Below are 23,243 nucleotides of genomic sequence, written 5' to 3' on the forward strand. Positions count from 1 at the left end.
CACACTGTTGAAAGCTTGATGATTATGTATCGCGTTGATGTTTTTCTTACATACTTCCAGCTCTTCTTATATAAGTTGTCATTCCAATGATCGGAAAGAGATGAGTAATGTTAACATGTAATACTTCCAGCTCTACTTATTTTTATGTGCTTAGTAATTGTATATGTATGTCCATTGGACATTTCAAATTATATGTTTTCTATGATCCATTTTTTAATATCAAATAGGTCGTAGTATTGAACATTTGAAATCATTTGTTTTTTAAGTTTTGCAGTTGTATCATAGACAAATTATATGCAATATTTCTGTCAATTATTTTGATGTTGATTTTTTTCTTAAAATTTCATAAATAGTATATATATATAAAAATTAAAAATTATAAATCAAAAGATCACATAATACCAAATTTTATGTATTGAATTTATAAATTTTTCTAGGATATAATTTTTTTAAAAAAATTGCTTCTATTATCCATTTTTAAATATCAAATAAAATGGTCATAAAATATGTGAGACGGTGAAACTAATTGTTTTAAAATTTTGCCTTAACTTTATATATTATGATAGTTGATTTTAGAACTGAAGCCAAGAAAAGATTTTAGTTCTGATTTTGGTTTCAGTGCTTTTGTAAACCATGGTCGGGTTTAACTTTAGACCCTTACGCCTAAATCTTAAATATTCTTAGTAGATGTTTCCAATACTACCAAATTTTGTTTATTTAATTTATAAATTTGTCTGATATATAATTTTTTTAAAAAAAATTCTACTAAAATCTTTAAATTTCTTATTATAGCTAACTCTCTGGATTTTTCTATGAGATTCATATTTTATGATATTATTAATATATTAACATTCATAATTATTTATATAAATTCTACTAAATAAGTTATTAAACTCTTTACTTTCAATTCTTAGTTAAAAAATCATAAAATATATTAGTATTAAATTTCATATTAATATATTATTATATACTTATCATCTTATAATATTATTGTATATATAATTATTTTTTCTTATCTCTTCTTGTGATATTATAATTTATTACTTAATTAGAAACTACATTAAAATATAATTACAAAATTGCATTAAAATCATAAAATCACATGTAGATAAAAAATTAAAAGGGTAAAATATTTAAAGGTAATATCAAGATAGATTATTTGAGAAATTTAATATAGAAGTTACATTTTATTCTTAAAGTGATATAAATTACTACAATCAATATATATTGTAGTGATAATTCATTAGCATTTTTTAGACTACTAATTATATATTATGTGGAGTAATTAAGCTACTAATTAATTATATATTAGGTGGAATAAATTAAAAATTTTGATATTTCATTTTTATTATTACAACAATTAGAAATTCACATATATATATCTTTATTGAATTCTTGGATTTGTATTGATAAGGACTTAAAAGACAAATGTTTTGGTTATAAGTATAGATTAATATTAATAATTAATTAAAATTTATAAATTAATGAAGGGCTTAAAAGACAAATCACAATTCTAACGAGGACTTAAAAGACAAATGTTTTGGTTATAGGTACAGATTAATATTAATAATTAATTAAAATCTATAAATTAATGAAGAGCTTAAAAGACGAATTACAATTCTAAAAAGATTGGCTCTTTTATATAGGTAATAGATTAATATTAATAATTAATTAAATTCTATAAATTAATGAAGGGCTTAAAAGACAAATCACAATTCTAAAAAGATTGGCTCTTTTATATAGGTAATAGATTTATGAACTATAATACATAAATTGCGTATTAATTATAATATTTCCCACTACATTAATTTGTTTCAAGCAAAGAGATGTGAGGTTTCAAAAATTAATAGTTCTTGGTGCTGAAAATTAAAATAACTAGATATTTCATTCATTTATTTATTCATATTAATTATTAAAAACTAAAAATCCCATGCTCTAATCACAGAACTGGTTGGAATTATTATAACAATTAATGCCTTTTAAAATTAAAATTTTGATGTTGAACGCATCTCTCTTCAAAGGAGATCGATTGTTATTACTTGGTCAGATTTTGATATGTTTGGATGAAATAGTCATTTTTAAACTCTTTTAATTTTTTTTCCCCAAAAAATAAAGAGCCCGTCAAATATAATTTTTTTAATGTTTGCTTATGCTTTATATTGTCTTTATAAAAAACTAATAAAAACGATTATTCGTAATCATAATTAATAAGCATAAAACTGCTTTAAAACATATTTTTCAAGCACTTAAAATTCACAATTTCTAATTTTTTAAAATATTTTAAAAAATAAATAATGTACAACGTTACGATTTACGGTGTGGAAACATCGGATAAAGTTCCAGCCCCCTCTAGTGAAACAACAGTATTATCTACTGGCCTATGTTAACATCGGTACTGGTTTTCACATTTTATTATTTGTTTTTTAAGAAACTCTACCTTAGTTGCCCGTGGGGCATATTACAAAATTAAGATAGCCTCATATATTTTTATAAAATCAAATTATATTTTAAACAAACATGAAAGATGAAAATTATATAAATTGAAAAAAAATAAAGAAAATCAATTAAAAGAAAAAAAAAACTAACCACATAACCATGTAAACACTTTCGATTTGGATATATTTGGACTCGAGATGTTTAAATCAAATTCGAATATATTATTTTGGGCATCATTCAAAGTTCAAACCAATTAATCTCTCTTTCAAAAAAAAAAAAAAAAAAAACCAATTAATTTCAAAATCAGGATTATAATGATGTTATATCAATGAAAAATTTAAAATCATACTCTTTTCTTGAACATAAATCCATCAAAATGCAACCTCGGCATCATCCGAACCAAAAACACTCTGGTTTAGATTGATTGGCAAAGCCCATTCCAGAAGTAAGTTTGCCATCCAGTTCGAGCAGAGACCATCAGAGCAGGAACTGTCATTTGGTATGATCTGTATAAAAGAAACATCACCAATCCGATCGAATCACTTAAAGACATGCAAAGTTAACTGAACAGTCAAAGTCTACACAAAATGACATGCATATACTTCTTCCTGAGGTTAATATTAATGCAATCAGCTTTTTATACCCAATCAGGAAACAATGGTCTCTCGACTTAACGGGTGAACAGAAACTAACAAGATTACACCTTTCAGTAGTTTTCCATAAAGAATTGATCATAAAGGTAAAGCAGCCTAAAATTTGATGCCTGAGACAAATTTGTAAGACAAGTGACTTCAGTGCAAAACCATTCCAGTACTGTCCATCTTATATGCCCAGTTATTAGCCACCTTAAATATAAGACGAGTGACGGATAGAACATTAAAAGCTCCTTAGTCTTTCGCATATTGGATAGAACATTAAAAGCTCCTTAGTCTTTCGCATATTGGATGTATACCGCCACATGATCAAGTCTTACTCCTACGTAATCAAAGGCAAAAATAATTGAACTCAATTAAGACGGCAGGCTAGGTAAAAATATACCACTTCTTATGTTGTTTGGTCTTGAAATGTTCTTCTCTCACGTCCAAGTTAGCAAAATCAGGACAGCGTGTTGAGCTGCCAACCTTAGGATGTGCTACTAATTAGCTCGTGTGGGAAGAATTGCACCCTGCAGAAACCTAAAATGTGAAAACTTCAACCAGTTTTCCATTGTAAAAAAGGAATAAACTCACCATTTGCTAATGACAAATAAAGAACTCCACAAGACTAGTATAGATGAATGAAGAACTTTTAAGTAAAGAAAATACTCATTTAGCCATTGCTTGTGAGAATGTGGGAATGGTCCAATGATGCAAAAGATCCATGGAAACAAAACTTCAGTTGAGGCTCGTCCTGAGTCATATTTAGTTAAGAGTTTTTTATGAAATCAAGAATGTCATATTCTCCTAGGACCACATGTTCATAAAATTTATTATAGGCTGGCACAGACCAGTTGTAAACTGCACGATAAATTGAAATGAAAAGTAAACCAGGTTCTACCAAAATTTCTACTCCTACAAAACTCATAAGTCAAGATCTCCTCTCTCTACAATACGATCATCACCTTTTCAAAAGTTTGATTTTGGGAGCTATTGTTTAGTTGGATACAGGTATTATAACTCACTGGGTTCTGGAATGAGAGGACAAAAAAACCCATACTCGATAGAACAAAAATGAAAAGTTTCCGATAAGCAAACACAATACATCCAAGTACATCTCAATTGTAAGCTTCAATACGAAAATAAATTCCTTATTTGTAGAATCAAAAGCTTGAGTACGATAAAACAAGGTCACAAAAGTCGGATGTGGTATGATGGTGATCGTTCACTCAAAATCAAGAAAACAGTCTGTAGTGCAATATCTTTAAAATACTTCAATCATAATAATTATCCGTATAATTATCAATTGAAATATAATTAAAAATATTTATCAAACAAAATCTTACATTAGTTGATACACACAGTAAAAAATGTCCTTTCAGAAACTATTACCAAAATACCTATTTATTCTCCAAAATCATTTCTCAAAAAATTTCCCCAAAACTTCAATTCAAAACATATAAAATGAAACCAAACACAGCAAATGAGTTTCAACTGATTAGGTTGTTTTCTGGATCCTATACCATGAAGGAAATGAAAGGTGTTTATCAAGCCGATTTACCAATTCCGAGCTCAGTTAGCATATTAACAAAAGAATCATATATCATAATTTAAGAAAACTTGGTAAGCACAGGGCAGTTCATGTACTTCAACTATAGTTCTCAAATTTTTTTTGGTCTTTCAGATGTCATTATCTAATTCTTCCTATTTCTCCCTATTCCATCTGTGTTTCCATTTACTAGCATTTCTCACTATCTGCACCAATGCGATTTTGTGTCATCCTTTTCTCATTTATTAAAACACACCATCTTAATATTTTGTGAAAAATTTGATTCACTTTGCCTTTGAATGAAATTCAGTTTAGGAATTTCCTAGTAAATAATATTAAAGAGTGACCGGTCATTGAATTTTTTTACTTTTTTATGTTGTTGAGGGGATTATGAAGACTGCAGCATATCCTTATACTCTTTTCCACCTAGTTTAACAGTTCAATGTTCATTCATGATCAACTCACCCTGCAACTACTACTAAGAGCACAAACTAATCACAGATATACATTATACTGTTGTTTCACATATTGGAGAAGTAAATCAGTTTGCGTCTATCATTTTTACCGCCACTGGTAAAAGACGCTACTGTTCCATATTTATGAATGAATCAAAATAACAGGCTTTAATATTCCTAACTGTAAACTGGTACTTACCAAACTCACAACTTTCTCACCGTATTATTAATACGATGACGTCTATACCTATTATTTTATCAACTTCAAAATGAATAAGACCAAACAATGAGCTGTACACATGCAAGTCGCGACAACGATGATATTACGTGTCGAAAATAAATTTTCATACCAATTATTCCACGAAGAAGTCGACACAATAGATGAGGCAATATGTAAACAATGACGACATTCAGCTTGAATGGACACTAAACTTTATTTTCCATGCCATAGAATTAGAAAAAAGCAAAATTATTCTGAGTTTTTGACATGCTTAAAGTTTATCTAATATTGAGGTAAACCATAGTTTTGGCAGCCGCTCAAATTTGACCATCACAATAATATTAAATTTTTTTACCACATTATTTTAAAGGTGATTTATTGTCTTGTACATGATAATGCCAACTACAAGTGATCTCGAAAAGTAATCTAAGCTGCAAAAATCAAGTGAACCCAATAAATCTTTATTTGCCAAAAAAATATCATCAAAAAATCTATGCAGGTAAAATGAGCAATATCCTTATGGTAGGTACTAACTGGAGTTTCCTCTCTTGCTCTGTAATCAACTTAAGGTAAATTCCTTAAAAGGAAAATAATCCGTATTTAATTCTTCAACTGCAAACATCGGTGAGAAAAGCCAGAATTCCAGCTAGCAAGTACTACGTTGCAGCAACTTCATTTGCATGCACACCGTGTGTCTCTCTGAACGAGGAATATCAATTTCCATAAAATCAATCTTTTTCTGCATCTTCCACCTAAGCCATTTAACGTGTCGTCGCCTAGTTACCTCTGAGTTCCCCTGCGCCTATTTAAAGCAAGAACCTAAGATGCCTGAAGCATTGTAACTACAACCTTTCTTGCATTCTGCTTTAATCTCTTGATTCTCCTTTTCTTTGAGTCTAGAGTCTAGATTCAATATTTCACCCTTCCACATCACAAAGCCACTTATTCACCATGAGAAACATTGGTTTTACGGGCCTAGAGATCAATGAAACCTACAATCCCACAAGAGGCCTCAATTATGCTTGGGAGCGTATAAGGGCTCAAATAATTGTGCCTCTTTTACAAATTGCACTATACATATGCATAGGGATGTCAATGATGCTTTTCTTTGAACGGGTTTACATGGCTATTGTTATCATATGTGTCAAATGCCTGGGAAAGAAAAGATACACCGTGTACCAGCTAGATGCCATAAAAGAAGACCTGGAGAAAAACAAGAACTATCCTATGGTGTTGGTTCAAATCCCAATGTATAACGAAAAGGAGGTAAAATTCTAGAATTTCTAGTCTCATTGCTTGTGTCCATCCTGCTTTCTTCTGGCCATAGAAAGTGCATCAATTGCATAGCAGGCTTTCACAAATATAATGATACATTATTTAAAATTGATGATATCGTTCATCAGTTAATAATCTAATGAATGACCAAATAGATTTTTATCTATCAGAAGCAATTACTTTCCTAATTTTATAATGTTGAAGCATTGTATGCATATATATCGCTACATGCACATATGATCTCGAAGAAAATTGATGTTTCTTGAATAAGAAATGAAGGGTCAGGCAAATGCAGATTACTTTTCTCACAATAAAGTGAGTTTCTTGAATAAGGAAGGAAGAATGATGCAATTGTAGATAATTTTCTCGCAATAAGGTGAAAGTTTCTTGAATAAGAAATGAAGAGTGATGTAAAGTTAATTTATGGTTTAGAGCTTTCAACGTTCTATCTTGGTTATTCACTTATTCTAAAGCTCTAATATTTTATCATTAGGAACACACATACTTTAAAAGCTGCACAGTAAATGAAAAAGTTGACCGTTTGTTCTCTCTCATTGTCGAAGTTGTTTGATTGATAAAAAAAATGTTGTAGTTTTATTCCAATATTGCCTTCATGGTTGGCATACATTTTCTGTTTTATCATAAAAAAAAATTTAGCTCATCTACTTGTTTGCTATTTTTGTTGCAGCAAATGTACGGTGATTCTTGAATATAATTGTTTCTAATCCACATTTTTAAATACAGGTCTTAACTCACGTAAAGGTAGAACACATTCATATATAGCAATTTATTAATCTCATACAAGAAATATAGCAAGTTAATGTATAATAGTACTCCTTTATCATAATAATTCACCAATACCCCAAAATATGTATACAAGGCATAGATCATTTCAGATTTAACATGAAAGAATTCCAGCTTACAATTTCCATGTGTGTCAAAGACATAATAAAAAGTGAACACCACAAATGAAGAAAAGCTTACACCAGTACCACATAGGGTGAACTATTGATCAACTCTGAAAATATTTAATTTTAAAGCCTTCATGCTATGCAGCAAAGGATCAAATTTGAGAAATGTACCACACAGGGAGAGCTAACGAAAAAGGTTATTTTTTATTTAGGTTTATAAGCTATCAATTGGAGCTGTATCTAATCTTGTATGGCCATCAGAGCGACTCATTGTGCAGGTTCTAGATGACTCTACCAATGCAGCCTTACGGGTATTCAGTCTCAACCCCAAAAGTAGTTCACATATGATTTCTGTTGTAATCTTGTCTGCATATTGATTTCAAAGACTAAATGATGGCAGGCACTTGTGGAAATAGAGTGCCAAAAATGGATCCGCAGCGGTGTGAATATAAAGTATGAAACAAGGAACAACAGAAATGGTTACAAAGCAGGTGCCCTTCGAGAAGGTTTAAAAAAGAGTTATGTCGAAGCTTGTGAATTTGTAGTCATATTCGATGCAGATTTCCAGCCAGAAGAAGATTTTCTCTGGAGGACCATCCCCTACCTACTTGAAAACCCAGAATTGGGCTTGGTTCAGGCAAGGTGGAAATTTGGTAAGGCCAAAAGACATCACTTGAAAGATCTCCACAACACAAGTCAAAACACTCGAATTTTGAAAATATTATCTCATTTAACATATTATTGAAATGACACAGTTGAGATTGGTGTGCTTAAGTCTTTACCCATGATCATAATATTTCAATCTTTAGTTAAAGCGAATCAAAATGGCAATGGACTTTTGTCACAACACGCTAATTATTTGCTTGTTTTCTTGACGCTAAAGGCAATTTAAATTTCCAGTGAACGCAGATGAATGCATAATGACTCGCCTCCAAGAGATGTCACTACAATATCATTTCAGCGTTGAGCAAGAAGTCGGATCCTCAACATGCTCGTTCTTTGGATTCAATGGTTGTCCAGCACTGATATATCATTTTAAAAATTATTTTTTACTTCAAAAGTAAACAAGCTCTACGAGTAACAGTGTTAAGACATTTGACCTGTACTGTAGGGAACTGCTGGTGTTTGGCGGATGAGTGCCCTAATTGATGCTGGTGGATGGAAGGACAGAACCACAGTAGAGGACATGGACCTTGCTGTGAGGGCTAGCCTTAAGGGCTGGAAATTCCTCTTCGTGGGTGACCTGGCAGTGAGTGTTCAATCTATTACTTAAATACTTGATATTTGCAAAGATAACATACATTTTTATTAAGTTGCACATGATCACCTTTCTTCAGGTTAAAAACGAGCTACCAAGTACATTTAAGGCATACAGATACCAACAGCATCGCTGGTCATGCGGGCCGGCTAATCTTTTCAGGAAAATGTTCATGGAAATAGTTCTTTGTGAGGTAATACAAATATAGCTGTTCCCCGTTAGTATCAGTGCCAAACTAGTTGTACGATTGAAAATTTTGAATCTTTCCAGTAAATGAATACATACTTTCCTTACCTGCAGCGTGTGTCAATCTGGAAGAAGTGGCACGTGATATATGCTTTTTTCTTTGTAAGGAAGATTGTTGCACATTGGGTCACGTTTTTCTTTTACTGCATCGTGATCCCGACAACAATCTTAATTCCTGAGGTCCATCTGCCAAAGCCGCTAGCGATTTATCTTCCGGCTGCCATTACCATTCTCAATGCAGTGTCCACTCTCAGGCATGTAAATTCAAACAACCAAAAATGGAAAAATCTAAAACACTTTAATTATCTGTCATGGAATTAATTTTTCAAAGCTTCTACTTTACTTTGTCACAGGTCTATACATCTTCTAGTACTATGGATACTGTTTGAAAATGTCATGTCTCTTCATAGAACAAAGGCAGCAATAATTGGACTTCTTGAAGCTAACCGAGTAAATGAATGGGTTGTTACTGAAAAGCTGGGGAACACGATAAGGAAGAACAATCCAAGAGCAGTCACGAGGACTCGATCACGTATTGGTGAAAGGTAAATTAACTTTAGCAATTTCTATTTCCAACGATACAAAATTCATGTCAATCTGCCAGATTATAAAGATGGGTGACGAATTATGAAAGCTAACCATTCAATAAAGAAAATTGAGACATTTTACAAACGTTGAAGACAACCAAGCTCATGCAAGACCCAAATCAACATCTACAAATCTCCATTTACTTGCTTGGGGGAGTAAGAGATGGAACCTTTAATTGATCAGACATCCTATGCACCACGGATGAAAGACAACTCAAATTTTAGCCAGTCATTAATTTAAATTCATTTTGTGCACAGGATCCACTTCACAGAGCTCACTCTAGGAATGTTTCTGCTACATTGTGCCATTTACAACATGCTATATGGGAATGACCATTTCTATATTTACCTACTACTCCAGGCAACTGCTTTTTTTGTTGTTGGAGTTGGGTACGTAGGGACTATTGTACCGAACTAAAGATGAAAAAGAAAGAACAAAGGTGGGCTGATGCTACATGCTCTAGTGTTAAATGTCAGTCTACTGACAGAGTATACGAATAAAGGTGGTGTAATTATCTTATTTTTAAATTGAATAATTGTATTAAAAGGTTTGATCTATTTGTTTTTCCCTGTATTTTGTGTATTTATTTCATATCATCATGTAATAACGAAGCATAATAAAAATTGTATTTTATCATGCAGAAATTCCATAAACTCGAGGCCAATGTATTAACAGAAAATTTACCCAATTTTTTGGAGCTCAAAAGACGAACGCATTAACAAAAGGGCAATATTTACATTGTAATCGGATGTCTGCAATATCTCAATCTAAAATACCCACAACAATCCAATGAAAAATCACACTCTGGATTTCTATCTGAATTTTAATTTGAGATCTACCCATAAATTATATTTTCCAATAATGAACCAAACATATCATAATCCAAGTTCAATCCGCAACAATGAATCTCAATCAGCCAAATCCAATAATTCATTATTCACCTCGGCAAAAAGATTAGGGGAAAAATCCACTTTCCTAATTTCATAACCTAGATAACAATTCAAGCACAATATAAAATTCACCCCGTAAACAAACAAACAAACAAAACAACCTAAAAAAATAACAAGATTTTCAATTAGCAACTGTAAATCACCGATCATTAACAATCCAAACATCTATACAAACTCCGGCCGACCACGCAGAAACCCAACAAGAAAGGCAACCGGAAAAAGGAACGACATCGTTTCACAGACCACAGGAATCAAGATCGCTGTCGCGATCACGCCTCGCACAACTGTTGCTTCGTGGGAACACGGTTGCTCGCATGCAATTTTATTTATCGACGGTGGCGTGGCGTGGCGTTGGCGTGGCGTTGGCGTGGAGGAAGTAATTTGGGAGTGGCACGTGGCAATTAAACAAATGAGTTTTGAGCACATGCAAGTAACATCGTAAGCATCGAGCTGATGACAAAAGTTGTTGGGAGTGGGTGGGAACTGTGGTTGGATCCATTTAATTATACAAATATATATATTTTATAATCCAATAAATTATAATAATATTTTAGTCCCAAATTCCTAATTTTGCAACATTTTTTAAAAACTCACATAATATTATATTTCTAATGTTAAGTGAAGAGGATGTTTATGTAATTTTAAAATTAGTGGGAATGAATGTTAAGAATGATACAATTTCGATGGATTTATATGTAATTTTTAAGTAAGATAGATTTTTTTATAGTTAATATTCTTTATTATTATAAATCTCACTAGGTATATCTGATTGTCTCTAAATTACAATATAGAAGGCTGGGGGTATGGGCTTAGTTGAAGAAGGCCTGAGGACCCAATACAACTGTCGGGCCTCCAGAAGACTGCAACCAATTGTCCCATTTGGAGCCCAAAATATTTGTTAAATCTGTAACAAAGAGGCGAAGAAATAACATGAAAGCCCAAGATTGAGCCATTATTGAACTTGTGGCTGCGTCCAGACACTAAGCCCGGTCCCGTCAAAATTTACCCTTTTAAATTAATATTATTTTCCTTTATATATATATATATATATATATAGAAAATATTATAAATACAGATTAAATTAACATATATTTTCCTTTATATGTGTGTTATATATATTATATCAATTAATGTTGAAAATATGCGAAAAAAAAAAAGATAAGAAATAAGTAGAGGTGAAGACTATTAATAAATTTTAAACCTACGTTTAATTTTCGGATAAAAATATAAAATTATCTTCATTAAAATATGATAATGTTTTCATCCATAGTCAAACGCTCCTCCTTAAAAAATACAAATAATTAAAACCAAGTGTCCGCAGCTTTGTCTTGATCTCACTTTTATTAAACTGAAACCACTAATCAGAACAAAGTACTGATTTAAAATTAAGTGATTTTTTATTTTACATAAAAATAATTTTTTTCCATGAGTCGTATCAAATTAGATATCAATATCAAGAAATTAACGAGATAGTCTCCAAGTTAACTAAATGATATCATTATCTCATCACTCACTGAATGTTAATTTAATGCGTGATTTCAATAGTAAGTCAATTTATCATAAAATATTTCATTATGTTGTATAAATCATAACAAAGTTAGAAATAACAAATATATTAAAAAGAGCACACACCAAGGGGCTGTTCGTTTCTATCCAAGAACTGTAACCTTATCGGTAAAGACAAAATTTACAGAAGGAAAATGGCAAGTTCCAGAAATGAAAAGCAGCCACATGCCATAATGATTTCAATGCACCTGCAAGGTCACATAATCCCTTATATAAACCTAGCTTTGAAGCTTGCTTCCAATGGTTTCACTGTCACTTTTGCTCATCTTGAATTCACTCATCACCACATCACCACTTGTCAAGACCAAACCAAAGGGATCGACATCTTTTCGGAAGCTCGGAGATCCGGCCTGGATATCAATTACGCAACGATCAGCGATGGTTTCCCCGTCGAATTCGACCGTTCTAATAATCTTGACCAGTTTCTAGAATCGTACATTAATGATTTTCCAAGAAGAGTGGATGAATTTCTTGGAGAAATTATGCGGACGCATTTGTCTTGGGATTATGAATACTTCTTGGTTGCTGATACTTTCTCTTTCTGGGCAGCGGATATCGCGGAGAAGTATGAAATGGTTAGTGTTTCATTCTGGACTGAACCGGCAATTGTGTTCTCTTTGTATTATCACTTGCAGCTTCTGAAGGAAAACGGCCATGTCCCCGTAAACGGCCGGCAGGAAGAAGTTGATTACGTACCTGGAATTCGAGCGATCAATACGAAAGATTTCATGTCGTATTTGCAAGAGTCGGAGTTGACTTTGTTACATAGAGCAATCTTTGGGGCATTCGATGACGTGAAAAGGTTAGATTTCGTTTTGTGCAACACTGTTGAAGAACTTGAAGCAGAAGCCATTTCAGTTTTACAGAAGAATCAGCCGTTTTACGCCATCGGGCCTCTTTTTCCCCTGGACTTACTGAAAGTTTTGGTTCCCCGAAGCTTGTTGCCAGAACTTGACTGTACGGAATGGCTGAATACGAAGGCTCCTGGATCAGTTTTGTATGTTTCATTTGGCAGCCTAGCAACGACTGAGAAAAATGTGATTCTTGAAATAGCTGGTGGGATTTTGCTAAGCGGAGTGAATTTTATTTGGGTTCTTCGGCCAGGAATCGTGGGTTCGGACGAGGATGGAATGCTGCCTGATGGATTCCAAGATCGTGTTAAAGATCAAGGTGTGATCGTGCCATGGTGCAAGCAGTGGCAGGTGCTGTCGAATCCGGGGATTGGAGGATTCTTGACTCATTGTGGATGGAATTCTGTGCTAGAAAGCATATGGTTTGGGGTTCCGATGATTTGTTATCCGCTGTTTACTGATCAGATCACTAACAGGAAGTTGGTGGTGGATGATTGGAAAGTTGGATTGAATCTCTGTAATGGGAAAAACATAACAAGGGAGGAAGTTGTGGAGAAGATTGGAACTTTGATGGATGAGGAAAAATCTTTTAAATTGAGGCAAGAAATCAAGAAATTGAGAAATACCCTGCAAAATGCCTTGAGTGAGGATGGATCATCAGAGAGGAATTTCGCTCGTTTTGTGGTGGATTTGAGGTATAAAGTTCTCACAAAATGTGAGAGTTTGAGGAGCTAGTTCAGCAAGCCAAGAAACGGAAACAATGCCAGTCACGGTTATGCCACCACAAAGGTCAAATCTCAAGCACTCAAAACCTTCGTATATTGGACTAAACAAAGTGTGTCGACTATGGACATTGGGAATTATCATTTGTTTCGTATACTTACTTTCCATCATTTTAATTATATAGTTAATGGAAATACCAAATCGAGAAAAATTACATAAAATAAAAGACTAGGTCGGGACAATTAAAAAAGGGGAAAATACGAAAAAAATAGAGATTAAATAGGAAATGATATATGTATATATATTTTTCAGAACTATATATTTACTTAATTTTTTTACTAAACAATTTATTTCGAGTATATGTGTGTCTATCAGTCTATCATCAATTATTAACATTATATAAATACTAACATGTAAAAAAATAAAATTCGTAGACATGCTTAGTAAATGTACGTATCCCTTCTACAAGCACATTAGTCTAATTCAAATTAAACTTTCAAAGGAAGTCGATACAAATAACTACCATATTCAATGTTTAAGCTCAACTTTTACAGCATGGATTGAAGGAGTTCAGGATGTGATTTGGTTGAGGTTGAAATCAAACAAGATTAATAGGTTCCGTTGAATAACACGTAAATTGTTAACCAAATTAAAAAAAATTTGGTTTCGTTCAGTTTAGTTCGTTTTGGATTATCAAATTTAAGCTTTGGGGTTTATTAATTAAATATTTTGATTATTTTCCAACATCCCATGTTGATTGAGAACAAGTACGATGTTTTCTAAAATTTTATAAAAACAATTTAAATTATATTAATATTATTTAAACTTTTCTACACTCATGCAACGTTCGATGTAGCCTCGAATTACAGAGCAGAAGCAACGAATCTAAACTGTATAGCAAGTGATGGAGAGTGAAGGAATTTGGATAATCTCCTGATCTCCACGCACTGCAACCGATTTTTTCGCCATTTCCCTTCTCCTGTAGACTCGGGCTCAATCTCCATGGCCACGTCCATCACCAAAATAAAGAAAGAAAAAAAAAACACACGTTTTCAGTTCACTTCTGTTATATTTTGCATCACCATCTGTCATCTTTTCTTTGTCTTCTGTTTCCATCTCGTGTTTCTTGAAAATTCAGGAAAAAATAAGGAGTGACGTTGATTCATGGCGTGCTTAAGGCTGGGCTCCAAAGCTGAATCGTTTCGCCGCGATGGGCAGTCTTGGTAAGCACTGAAAGAGGAAATGGGGGAAAATATTACGCTCGGTTTAGTGTGTTTTTTCGGTATTTCTTTATAGAAGGTGGTGAAATTTTGTTGGATTCCTTCGTTTTACAAGTTTACTTTCTTGATTAGAGATGGTGAAATTTCGTTGGATACCTTTGTTTTACAGGTTTACTTGATTATTCACTCGCTGAATGCTGAGTATTTGTCATATTATTATTCTTCATAGTAATTAATGCTCCAAATCAATTTTGGAGTTGTGTTTCAACCCACCACTTAGGGCTATTACCCAGTGTGTATTTAAGCTACCCATTGGGGTGTGTTAACCCTTAATCTAATGATTGTACCCTTGGATTGACACTTGGGACAATATCCATACGGTAACTCGAACATATCCAAGACCAGACAATCCACATTTATTCTAATAGCTCACATTTTTTATGCGGTCCTCATACTAGCTTTAGCATGTACAAGGACCATTCGATCCAACGTTGGAGTCATAATCTAATGCTAGCATTTCATTAACCTCATTTTGCTTTTACTCGATACAATAAATTCTTAATATTTGAGACGAAATTGGAAAAGAAGTTCTTCTTAGCTTGAAAATTCTTGAATAAAAGTTCAATTTCAAATAATTAATTCAAGCCCAATATCCGAATTTATCAAGCTTGTACTTGGTCTTGTTCAAGTTTCATGAGGTAGTTCAGTTTTATTACAGTTCACAATGGGAGTAAAGCACATCGAGTGAACTGAAATTTAGTGTATTCAACAGCTTAGATGATAGAGTCCATTGTTTCTCTAATTTATTTATCCGTAGATATTGATCCAGTTATGTTCATCTATGTGAAACTGCCCAGTTACATATATTCTTGGACATATTCTTTGTTCTATATCTGCCATTATCAAATCCTTATAACCTTAGTCATGGTAAACAATTTAGTCAATTTCATAAAGCTTCCATGCAATCTCTTTAGGAATTGCACATCCGGCCTCCCAAGTGATGTCACCATTGAAATTGGAGAAATGTCCTTTCATCTTCATAAGGTACGAAGAGTTGAATTTCTTTGGCCTTCAATTTACTTAATGATTCTACAAACTTCAGTGCTTACACGACAATAGTTTACAAGAGTTCAAAATATACAGTTTCCATTGCTGTCAAGGAGTGGATTACTTGAGAGACGTATAGATGAATCAATTAGTTCTGATGCACCCGCTTGTGTCCTGCAACTCAGTGAGTTACCAGGAGGAGCCAAATCTTTCGAGCTAGTTGCCAAATTCTGTTATGGTGTCAAACTAGAGCTCTCCTCGATGAATGTAGTATGTCTTAGATGTGCAGCTGAGTTTCTTGAAATGACTGAAGAGTATGGAGAGGGAAATCTCATTGCACAAACAGAAGCTTTTCTCGCTGAAGTTCTCGGCAATTGGACTGATACAATAAGGGCTCTTGAAACCTGTGAAGAAGTTCTACAGTTTGCAGAGGAGCTTCACATTGTGTCAAGGTGCATAAACTCACTGGCAACGACAGCTTGTGCAAATTCGAAGTTATTCAATTGGCCTGTATCTGGGTTGGCAGAGACTGGAAGAGCAGCTGCTGGTGCTGTTTTGTGGAATGGAATTTGTACTTTTACAGATACGAAGCCAACAAGTGATGACTGGTGGTACGAGGATGTTTCCTTTCTAGCTTTTTCTATGTTTAAACGCTTCATCCAGGCTGTTGAAGCAGGAGGCATGAAACCCGAAAATATTGTTGGAGCCCTTGTGTTTTATGCCAAGAGATACATTCCACAAATGAATAGACAATCAAGTTTTAAGAACCTGAATTCGGGTTCAAGGATTTCCATTCCTTCAGAGGCCGATCAAAGGGCACTTCTGGAAGATATTGTGGAATCACTTCCAAACCAGAGAGGAGTCGTGCACACAAGATTTCTTCTCAGGTTGCTTCACACTGCTATTGCTTTGCAGGGCAGTCCGTCATGCAGAGAAAATTTGGAGAGACGGGTTGGGGTCCAATTAGATCAAGCTGCACTGGAAGATCTCTTAGTTCCGAACATGGGGTCGTCTGTTGAATCTTTATACGATATTGACTGTTTCCAGAGGATTCTTGAGCATTTCATGTCAATGGACCAGGCATCAGCTGCTGCATCTCCTAGCATCGTGGAAGAAAGCCAACTGATGGAAGGGGTAAATTCTTTGACAGCTATAACGATGGTGGCTAATCTTGTGGACGCATATCTAGCTGATGTTGCATCAGATGTGAATCTGAAGTTCCAGAAATTCCAGTCCCTTGCCGCTGCCATTCCTGATTATGCTAGACCAGTTTCTGATGGGATTTATCGCGCCATCGATATATATCTGAAGGTAAACTTGTGTGAATTCTCTCTTACAAAATAACAATAGTATTTAGCTGTAGAAATTTTGATTTTTCAGATGTAATAACACGTATCGAAATGCAATAATATTAGGCACATCCCTGGCTCACAGACTCGGAGAGAGAGCAAACCTGTAGATTGATGAACTGCCAGAAGCTCTCGTTGGAGGCGAGTACACACGCTGCTCAAAACGAAAGGCTGCCACTAAGAGTGATCGTGCAGGTCTTATTCTTTGAACAACTGCGTCTACGCACTTCAATCTCAAGTTGGTTTTTTGTTTCAGACAATCTCAACAGCTCCCGCAACCCAGATTCAGCTCTTGATCTTTCGAACCACAATGGTGGTTGCCAGAGGGGCGTTTCACGCGGTAGAGGATCGAGCTTAAACGATGTGAGGGAACGTGTTTCTGAGCTCGAAAAGGAGTGTGAGAGCATGAGGGAGAGGTTTCAGAAACTTGTCAAAACGAAGAGGAGTTGGAATATATTCTGCAGGAGGAAATCTCATCAATGCAATAACATGACATCCAAGCATAGCGACACGAAGCCACGGCCGCCTTTTGCTACCGGACACGGGCAACATTAGATGGATGGTACTGGTAAGCTCTTGTGGGCGTGGCGAATGAAGCTTCTCCGGTCATTTCTGGTCCCATGTTTGCAATAAGTTAGCATAACCTTTGGCCGCAGAAGTGAGAATTGAACATGGAACTGATGTGCCAAGTCATGCTTAGACTAGATCTTGTGATTCAGTTGGTATTTCATCTTATATTCTGTACATATAAATAAGTAATACATATCATAGTATCATTAAAATCATTTCGTACATACTAAGTAAAACACAAACCGGAATTTAAAATTGTGACACTACGTTTTAATTAACACGATCACAGAATTTTCATATGTAAAACGAAAAACTCAGAGTGAAACAAATCTTACATCTGTCCATTTCATTCCACGTACGACCAGAGAATCTGGAACCACATTATGCCCGAACTCGAATCAAATGTTAAATTTTATGTTATCTTTCAGAAAGTCAAAAGTCGATCGTAAATTTTTTTTTTTAAAAAAATTAGTTCTACATTCAATATTACAACATAATACAAACTAAAATATACCCATACACATATATTGGTCAAATATTACTATAATTAAAAGTAAAAAATGAATTTTAGTGTACAACTGCCTCAGATAATAAAAAATTGATCTAATGTTATTTGTAGTCACGCATGAGACAGTTCACCTATATTTTGCTCAGTAAACAACTCAAATTCAAACTCAAAAATTAATAAAAAAAGACATTAATCGGAAACTTTCAATCACTTTTAGACTCAATTAAAAGTGCCCCATTTATAATTTGCTGGAGAAATTTGATAATGCCTCCAACAACGGTGCAGACACCAAATGGTGTTGCCAGGCTAACACCCTTTCTCGCTTCTAAAATTTTCCATATACAAACATATTTTTATACATTATATACACACAAAAATATGATTTAAACAATAAAAAAAGTTTACAGTTTAAATTTGAAACCATACAAGGTTTCCGATCCAACCTCAGGCCTACGCACAGTTAGGTACCCCATTAAACTTAAAGTCGGAAATAAGAAGGCAGCACAAAAGATAAAATGGAAGGTAACATTAGCTAGTACAAAAGGAAACCAAGAAGAAATAGAGTGTAGCACGGGCATTTTTTTCTTTCTTCCTTTTTTCTTAAAAATAAAGATAAAGATAATATTACTGAATTTATGGTAAGATAAGCAGTCAAAAAGAACATATAGAACCTGGTAATCAATTGAAAGAAGCTCAAGCCAGAGTCATCTTATTTGAAACAAGTAAATCAAAACCAGCCAACACTCGAACAGAGTAATAGGCCATCTACTTTTGCTATTCATTCAACTGTTTCTTGCACAGTGCTAACAAATGTGTACACTTTATGGTCAGAGCCAATCTCCAATAGGCTGCAAAATCATAAACTATTTCTATTAGTGAGCCACTGATGATTTTTTGTCACCTTTCCTGCCATCAGCCTGCTCAGACTTTCCCATGATCATCCGAGAGAGAATATCTGCTTGTTTCGTGTTCCCTTCTCGATGGAGACTATGGATCAAATCTTTGCAGCAACTCCAATCATTTACTCCTCCTTTCTCCATAAATTTTCACAAGATTGAGTTTGCATTGAGAGTTTTCCCCGCAGATAAAAGAGCATCCAACACCTTCTCATAGCTCGAAATATCAACGGTGAAGTCTCTCTCCGAGCCAAAATCTGACAGTTTCAAGGCAGCGATTGTCTTTCCTTTCTCAAATAGAATGGACAAGAGGCTATCATAATCCAGTGAGATGCCACTGTGCATAATCAGTTCGATTTTTCCAAGGGCCTCCTCAACATGACACCTCAAGAGCAGACCTTCCAAGATCTTAGCGATCAAATCTTCATGATCCTGGACCCCCTTCTCCAACATAGTTTTCATCACTCGGCTTGCCGTCTGAACTCGTCCATCCTTGAATAAGCTACCAATTACAGTTCTAAACAACAATGAATCTGGAAGATGACCATTCTCAATCATACTATGCAAAGCCTCTTTTGCATCGGCAGGCTCATTCTTTTCCAAGGAGCAATATCGGATAAGAGATTCATATGCACTTTTTTCAGAAAGAATGCTTCTCCTAACCATGATGTTCAGAAGTTCAAATGCGGGCTCCGGAGTTCCCTCTTTTGCATGCCCACGAATCAGATTGTTCAAGGCAATCGGATCTTGCACACCCAACTTCATCAACTGCCGCAAAAGTGTTTCAGCTTTTGCAGTCTGACCATTGCTGCAAAGATACTCTATCAGAGGGTTATATGCACTAGGCTCCATATGCAAAGTACTTTGAGGTCTCAAGCTGATATCTTTTTCAAGGAGCTTATCCAACAACTTCACCGCTTGATCATATTGACCAGCACTGCAGCAATTTTCAATCAGAACACTATAATGCCCAGCTTCTGTAGGAACACTCAACCTGATCATAGTCTTGAGAACATCTGTAGCAGCATCCAGATCACCCGCCTTGCAGTGACCAGAAATAAGTCTCATGAAAATTGAGGAATCCTTAGGTGCAATATACTTATCCATCATCTCTTTCAAAATTTTACGAGCTTCAGACATCTTATTTGCGTCACACAAACCGGGTAGCAACGTTGAGTATGTGATGGTATTCGGCTTAATTTTGAACCCCTTCATCTCCTCCAGCAACATCAATGCATCATCAACTCGCTCAGCAGAGACATACCCCTTAATCAGAGTCGTATAAGATACTATTGTTGGCTCAACGTTCCTCCCTTTCATCTCCACAAAATAACGTTCAGCTTCCTCCATGTTCTTAATTCGACAGTACCCATTCACTAACGTATTATACGTGACCACGTCCGGCATTATACCCCTGCTCTTCATATCCTCAAAAAATCTATTCGCCGTCTCAACCTTTTCCGAAAGAAAAAATCCCCAAATCAAAACATTAGATGTGTGTCTAGTGGGTTCGATGCCATCATTCAACATCTTGTTATAATATCTTTTGGCCATCATATACCTACCCCTACGCATGATTACCTTAAATAAAGCATCATAAGACTTCAATGTCCGCTCAACTCCATGCTCATTCATTTTCTGAAACAACTTCACGCTCTCAGAACTATACCCGCTTTTCCATAACTATTGATCAGCAAAACCCATAAATCCTCATTCCATCCCAAACCTTTTTTCGGCATATCTAATAAAATACACCTGGCATGATTGAGCTTCGACGCTCGGCCTAAAATCTCGATTATTTTTACATGGGTCTCTTTGTTATGTTGAAAAAGGCCCGATCCTTCGAGCCAGCGAAAGAATTGGAGCGCATGCTCCGGACTCCTGGCGCCGTGCAACACATTGTAAACTAGTTCGTGGTCGAAACGCGGAACTAAGTTTCGGATCGAGTTCTGTAAACGAGTCGTCCACGCCCGAGTAGCCATGATTTTACACACTATATCTTCTATTTTTTCGGGGGATTTCTGCCGCTTACCTTCTGATTGCCTCGATGGAATTGCCGCCGCCGCTGTAGTGTTTCTTGAAGAAGAATCCATAGTTTGATCTGATGAGGATGGCTTATTGGCGCGTGCATTTACTCAGGCTCCGGGGTTTCAACTTCAGAGGTGGCGGAGGAGCAGAAGAAGGAATGGGTTCCGAACGAAGATGGGGATGAGAGGTTGAAGAGGTTTGGTTTAAAATGACATTCTTTCAATGCAGCTATATACGCCATTTCTTCAATCAGCCGAATCGAAAATAAGCTGGATTTTAGCTGATAAAATTGGGGTATCGCATAAATTGAGATGTAGATTAGGGTTTTGAAAGCAAGCTGCCTCAGCTAAACTGGTAGGAAGGAAGCATAGTTAGGGTATAACGCAGGCGAAGGTACATAGTTCAAAATCAGAAAAATAAATTATCTTTATTAATAAAATCATGTACTAGTGCATTAATTAATTAAATTAGGAGCTTATATTATAATATTTTTTTAAAGCAAACTTAAATAAAATCAGTGATATAATAAAGGAAATCTCAATTATTAAATCGGATAAAGCAAAATAAATGCGATTCTAAAAGCTCATTGAAAATGGAACTACCACTTATATTACATATATCTATATTATTATTATTATTATTACTGTTATAAATATATGAGTTTGAATTGTGAATTAACGTCTATGTCTTTATCTTCATTAAATAATATTCATTAATATATGTCATTTTTGTTTTGTTTACTTATATCAATTAATGAAATCTAAACTAAATTGAAGAAAAATAAAATTTAGAGAAAAATAAAATTTAGAGCATATATAAGTTACCAACTTGTAGAATGAAAAATTTAATTATATTTTTTAGTATGAAATTTATTTTATTTTCCGTTTTTTAGAATGACATTTGCACTCCATTTCTTTGAAAACAATACATGTCATTTTTTTATGTTTTGTTTTCTTATATCAATTAATGAAATCTAAATTAAATTGAAGAAAAATAAAATTTAGAGCATATATAAGCTACCAACTTTTATAATGAAAAATTTAATTATCATTTTTTAGTATGAAATTTAATTTATTTTCCATTTTTTAGAATAATATTTGCACTCCATTTTTTTTGAAAACAATATATGTTTTTATTGAAATTTAAAATAATAGTAATAATAAATTTTCTAAAAAAAACTTATATCTTTAATTAAATTCAAAATGATAACAATAATAAATATAAGTTTTTTGTTTGTTTTTTTTTTAAAATTGTGATGTTAATGTCTTGTCCACAAATTGTTTATTGTTGAGATATTTTAGTAATCACTGAAAATCGAGTAGTAACATGGAGAACCTTAGCTTTGACATGTGAGTTTTTAAACGTGTAATAAAATAAACAATGGCAACAAATTCACATTTACTTCTCATGCAACTATTTTTTTGGTATTATTTTCTGATACAAAGGATTGATCCCATGCATTTTACAACTTGTGGGACCATATTTTATCCCAGAGTCTCCAAGATGGCTGGTAAGTATGAATTAGACCTACAGTTAGTGTGAAATACGAATGAGGAATCCTGATATCTAATCCAGGATGAATTGAATTTTATGGCAACCGCCTTTCGATTGAAATAGTGAGATACAAATAAATAATTGAATCTTGCAGGCAAAAGTAGGCCATCGAAACGAATTTGAGCTTTCATTGCAAACTTTGCGTGGCAAAGATGCTGATATTTCTCAAGAAGCTGCAGAAATTCAAGTACATTTCGGGTCAAATAATATGAATTGAATAATTTTTTTTAAAGTTTTAGCTAAGTATAAAGGTTTTTCATTGCAAAAGAGTATTGGCACCCTTCAAGATCTTCCTAAAGTTCAGATTATGGACTTGTTTCATGCCAAATACACGCGCCCGATTATAGTAAGAAAACCTTAAATAACATGTTGTTTCTTGAATTTATGAATGCTACAGCTTCATCTTAC

At 34.1% G+C, this 23,243-nt stretch overlaps 4 protein-coding genes and 1 long non-coding RNA gene across 9 annotated transcripts; 3 read left to right on the forward strand and 2 right to left on the reverse strand.

Annotated features, from left to right (window-relative positions):
* Positions 1–2,680: 2,680 nt before the first annotated feature.
* Positions 2,681–8,955, reverse strand: LOC142545746 (uncharacterized). Of its 3 annotated transcripts, XR_012820355.1 has the most exons (5): positions 8,809–8,955; positions 8,582–8,724; positions 8,411–8,503; positions 3,475–3,601; positions 2,681–2,942 (listed from the first exon to the last, which is right to left on the reverse strand). It is a non-coding gene; the product is annotated as an uncharacterized LOC142545746 (long non-coding RNA). The 3 variants fall into 3 exon arrangements; XR_012820354.1 differs by lacking the exon at positions 8,411–8,503; XR_012820353.1 differs by lacking the exon at positions 8,411–8,503 and having other exon boundaries at positions 3,475–3,611.
* Positions 3,607–10,371, forward strand: LOC142545745 (glucomannan 4-beta-mannosyltransferase 1-like). The gene is given in 9 exon segments (XM_075653100.1): positions 3,607–6,561; positions 7,694–7,792; positions 7,882–8,134; positions 8,382–8,492; positions 8,573–8,730; positions 8,819–8,932; positions 9,040–9,239; positions 9,339–9,530; positions 9,831–10,371. Coding segments are annotated over 9 exon segments (1,602 nt in total). The 5' UTR covers positions 3,607–6,246; the 3' UTR covers positions 9,991–10,371.
* Positions 10,372–12,157: 1,786 nt separating this feature from the next.
* LOC142545750 (UDP-glycosyltransferase 86A1-like) lies at positions 12,158–13,819 on the forward strand. Its single transcript, XM_075653105.1, has one exon. The coding sequence runs from the start codon at positions 12,224–12,226 to the stop codon at positions 13,673–13,675; it is 1,452 nt and encodes a 483-aa protein (XP_075509220.1). The 5' UTR covers positions 12,158–12,223; the 3' UTR covers positions 13,676–13,819.
* Positions 13,599–17,834, forward strand: LOC142545748 (BTB/POZ domain-containing protein At5g03250-like). 3 transcript variants are annotated; one of them, XM_075653104.1, is made up of 5 exons: positions 13,599–13,729; positions 14,802–14,886; positions 15,858–15,927; positions 16,027–17,241; positions 17,346–17,834. In XM_075653104.1, exons 2-5 carry the CDS (start codon positions 14,828–14,830, stop codon positions 17,832–17,834), a joined length of 1,833 nt encoding a protein of 610 aa, XP_075509219.1. In that variant the 5' UTR covers positions 13,599–13,729; positions 14,802–14,827. The 3 variants fall into 3 exon arrangements, with proteins under 3 accessions (XP_075509219.1, XP_075509218.1, XP_075509217.1); XM_075653103.1 differs by lacking the exon at positions 13,599–13,729 and having other exon boundaries at positions 14,534–14,886; XM_075653102.1 differs by lacking the exons at positions 13,599–13,729; positions 14,802–14,886 and having other exon boundaries at positions 15,455–15,927.
* On the reverse strand, positions 17,640–21,668 carry LOC142545747 (large ribosomal subunit protein mL102 (rPPR5)-like). The gene is given in 4 exon segments (XM_075653101.1): positions 17,640–18,018; positions 19,029–20,914; positions 20,917–21,385; positions 21,388–21,668. Coding segments are annotated over 3 exon segments (2,289 nt in total). The 5' UTR covers positions 21,523–21,668; the 3' UTR covers positions 17,640–18,018; positions 19,029–19,229.
* Positions 21,669–23,243: the final 1,575 nt, after the last annotated feature.

This window comes from Primulina tabacum, chromosome 5 (genome assembly GCF_025594145.1).
Source record: "Primulina tabacum isolate GXHZ01 chromosome 5, ASM2559414v2, whole genome shotgun sequence".
Lineage (NCBI taxonomy): Eukaryota > Viridiplantae > Streptophyta > Magnoliopsida > Lamiales > Gesneriaceae > Primulina > Primulina tabacum.

Excerpts from the sequence above, each read along its gene's own strand:
- LOC142545750 (XM_075653105.1), top strand. The coding sequence starts at position 12,224 with ATGGCAAGTTCCAGAAATGAAAAGCAGCCACATGCCATAATGATTTCA.
- LOC142545748 (XM_075653102.1), top strand. The coding sequence starts at position 15,661 with ATGATAGAGTCCATTGTTTCTCTAATTTATTTATCCGTAGATATTGAT. Across the intron at positions 15,928-16,026 it reads TGTCCTTTCATCTTCATAAG|TTTCCATTGCTGTCAAGGAG; the intron begins GTACGAAGAGTT and ends CAAAATATACAG. Across the intron at positions 17,242-17,345 it reads CCATCGATATATATCTGAAG|GCACATCCCTGGCTCACAGA; the intron begins GTAAACTTGTGT and ends CAATAATATTAG.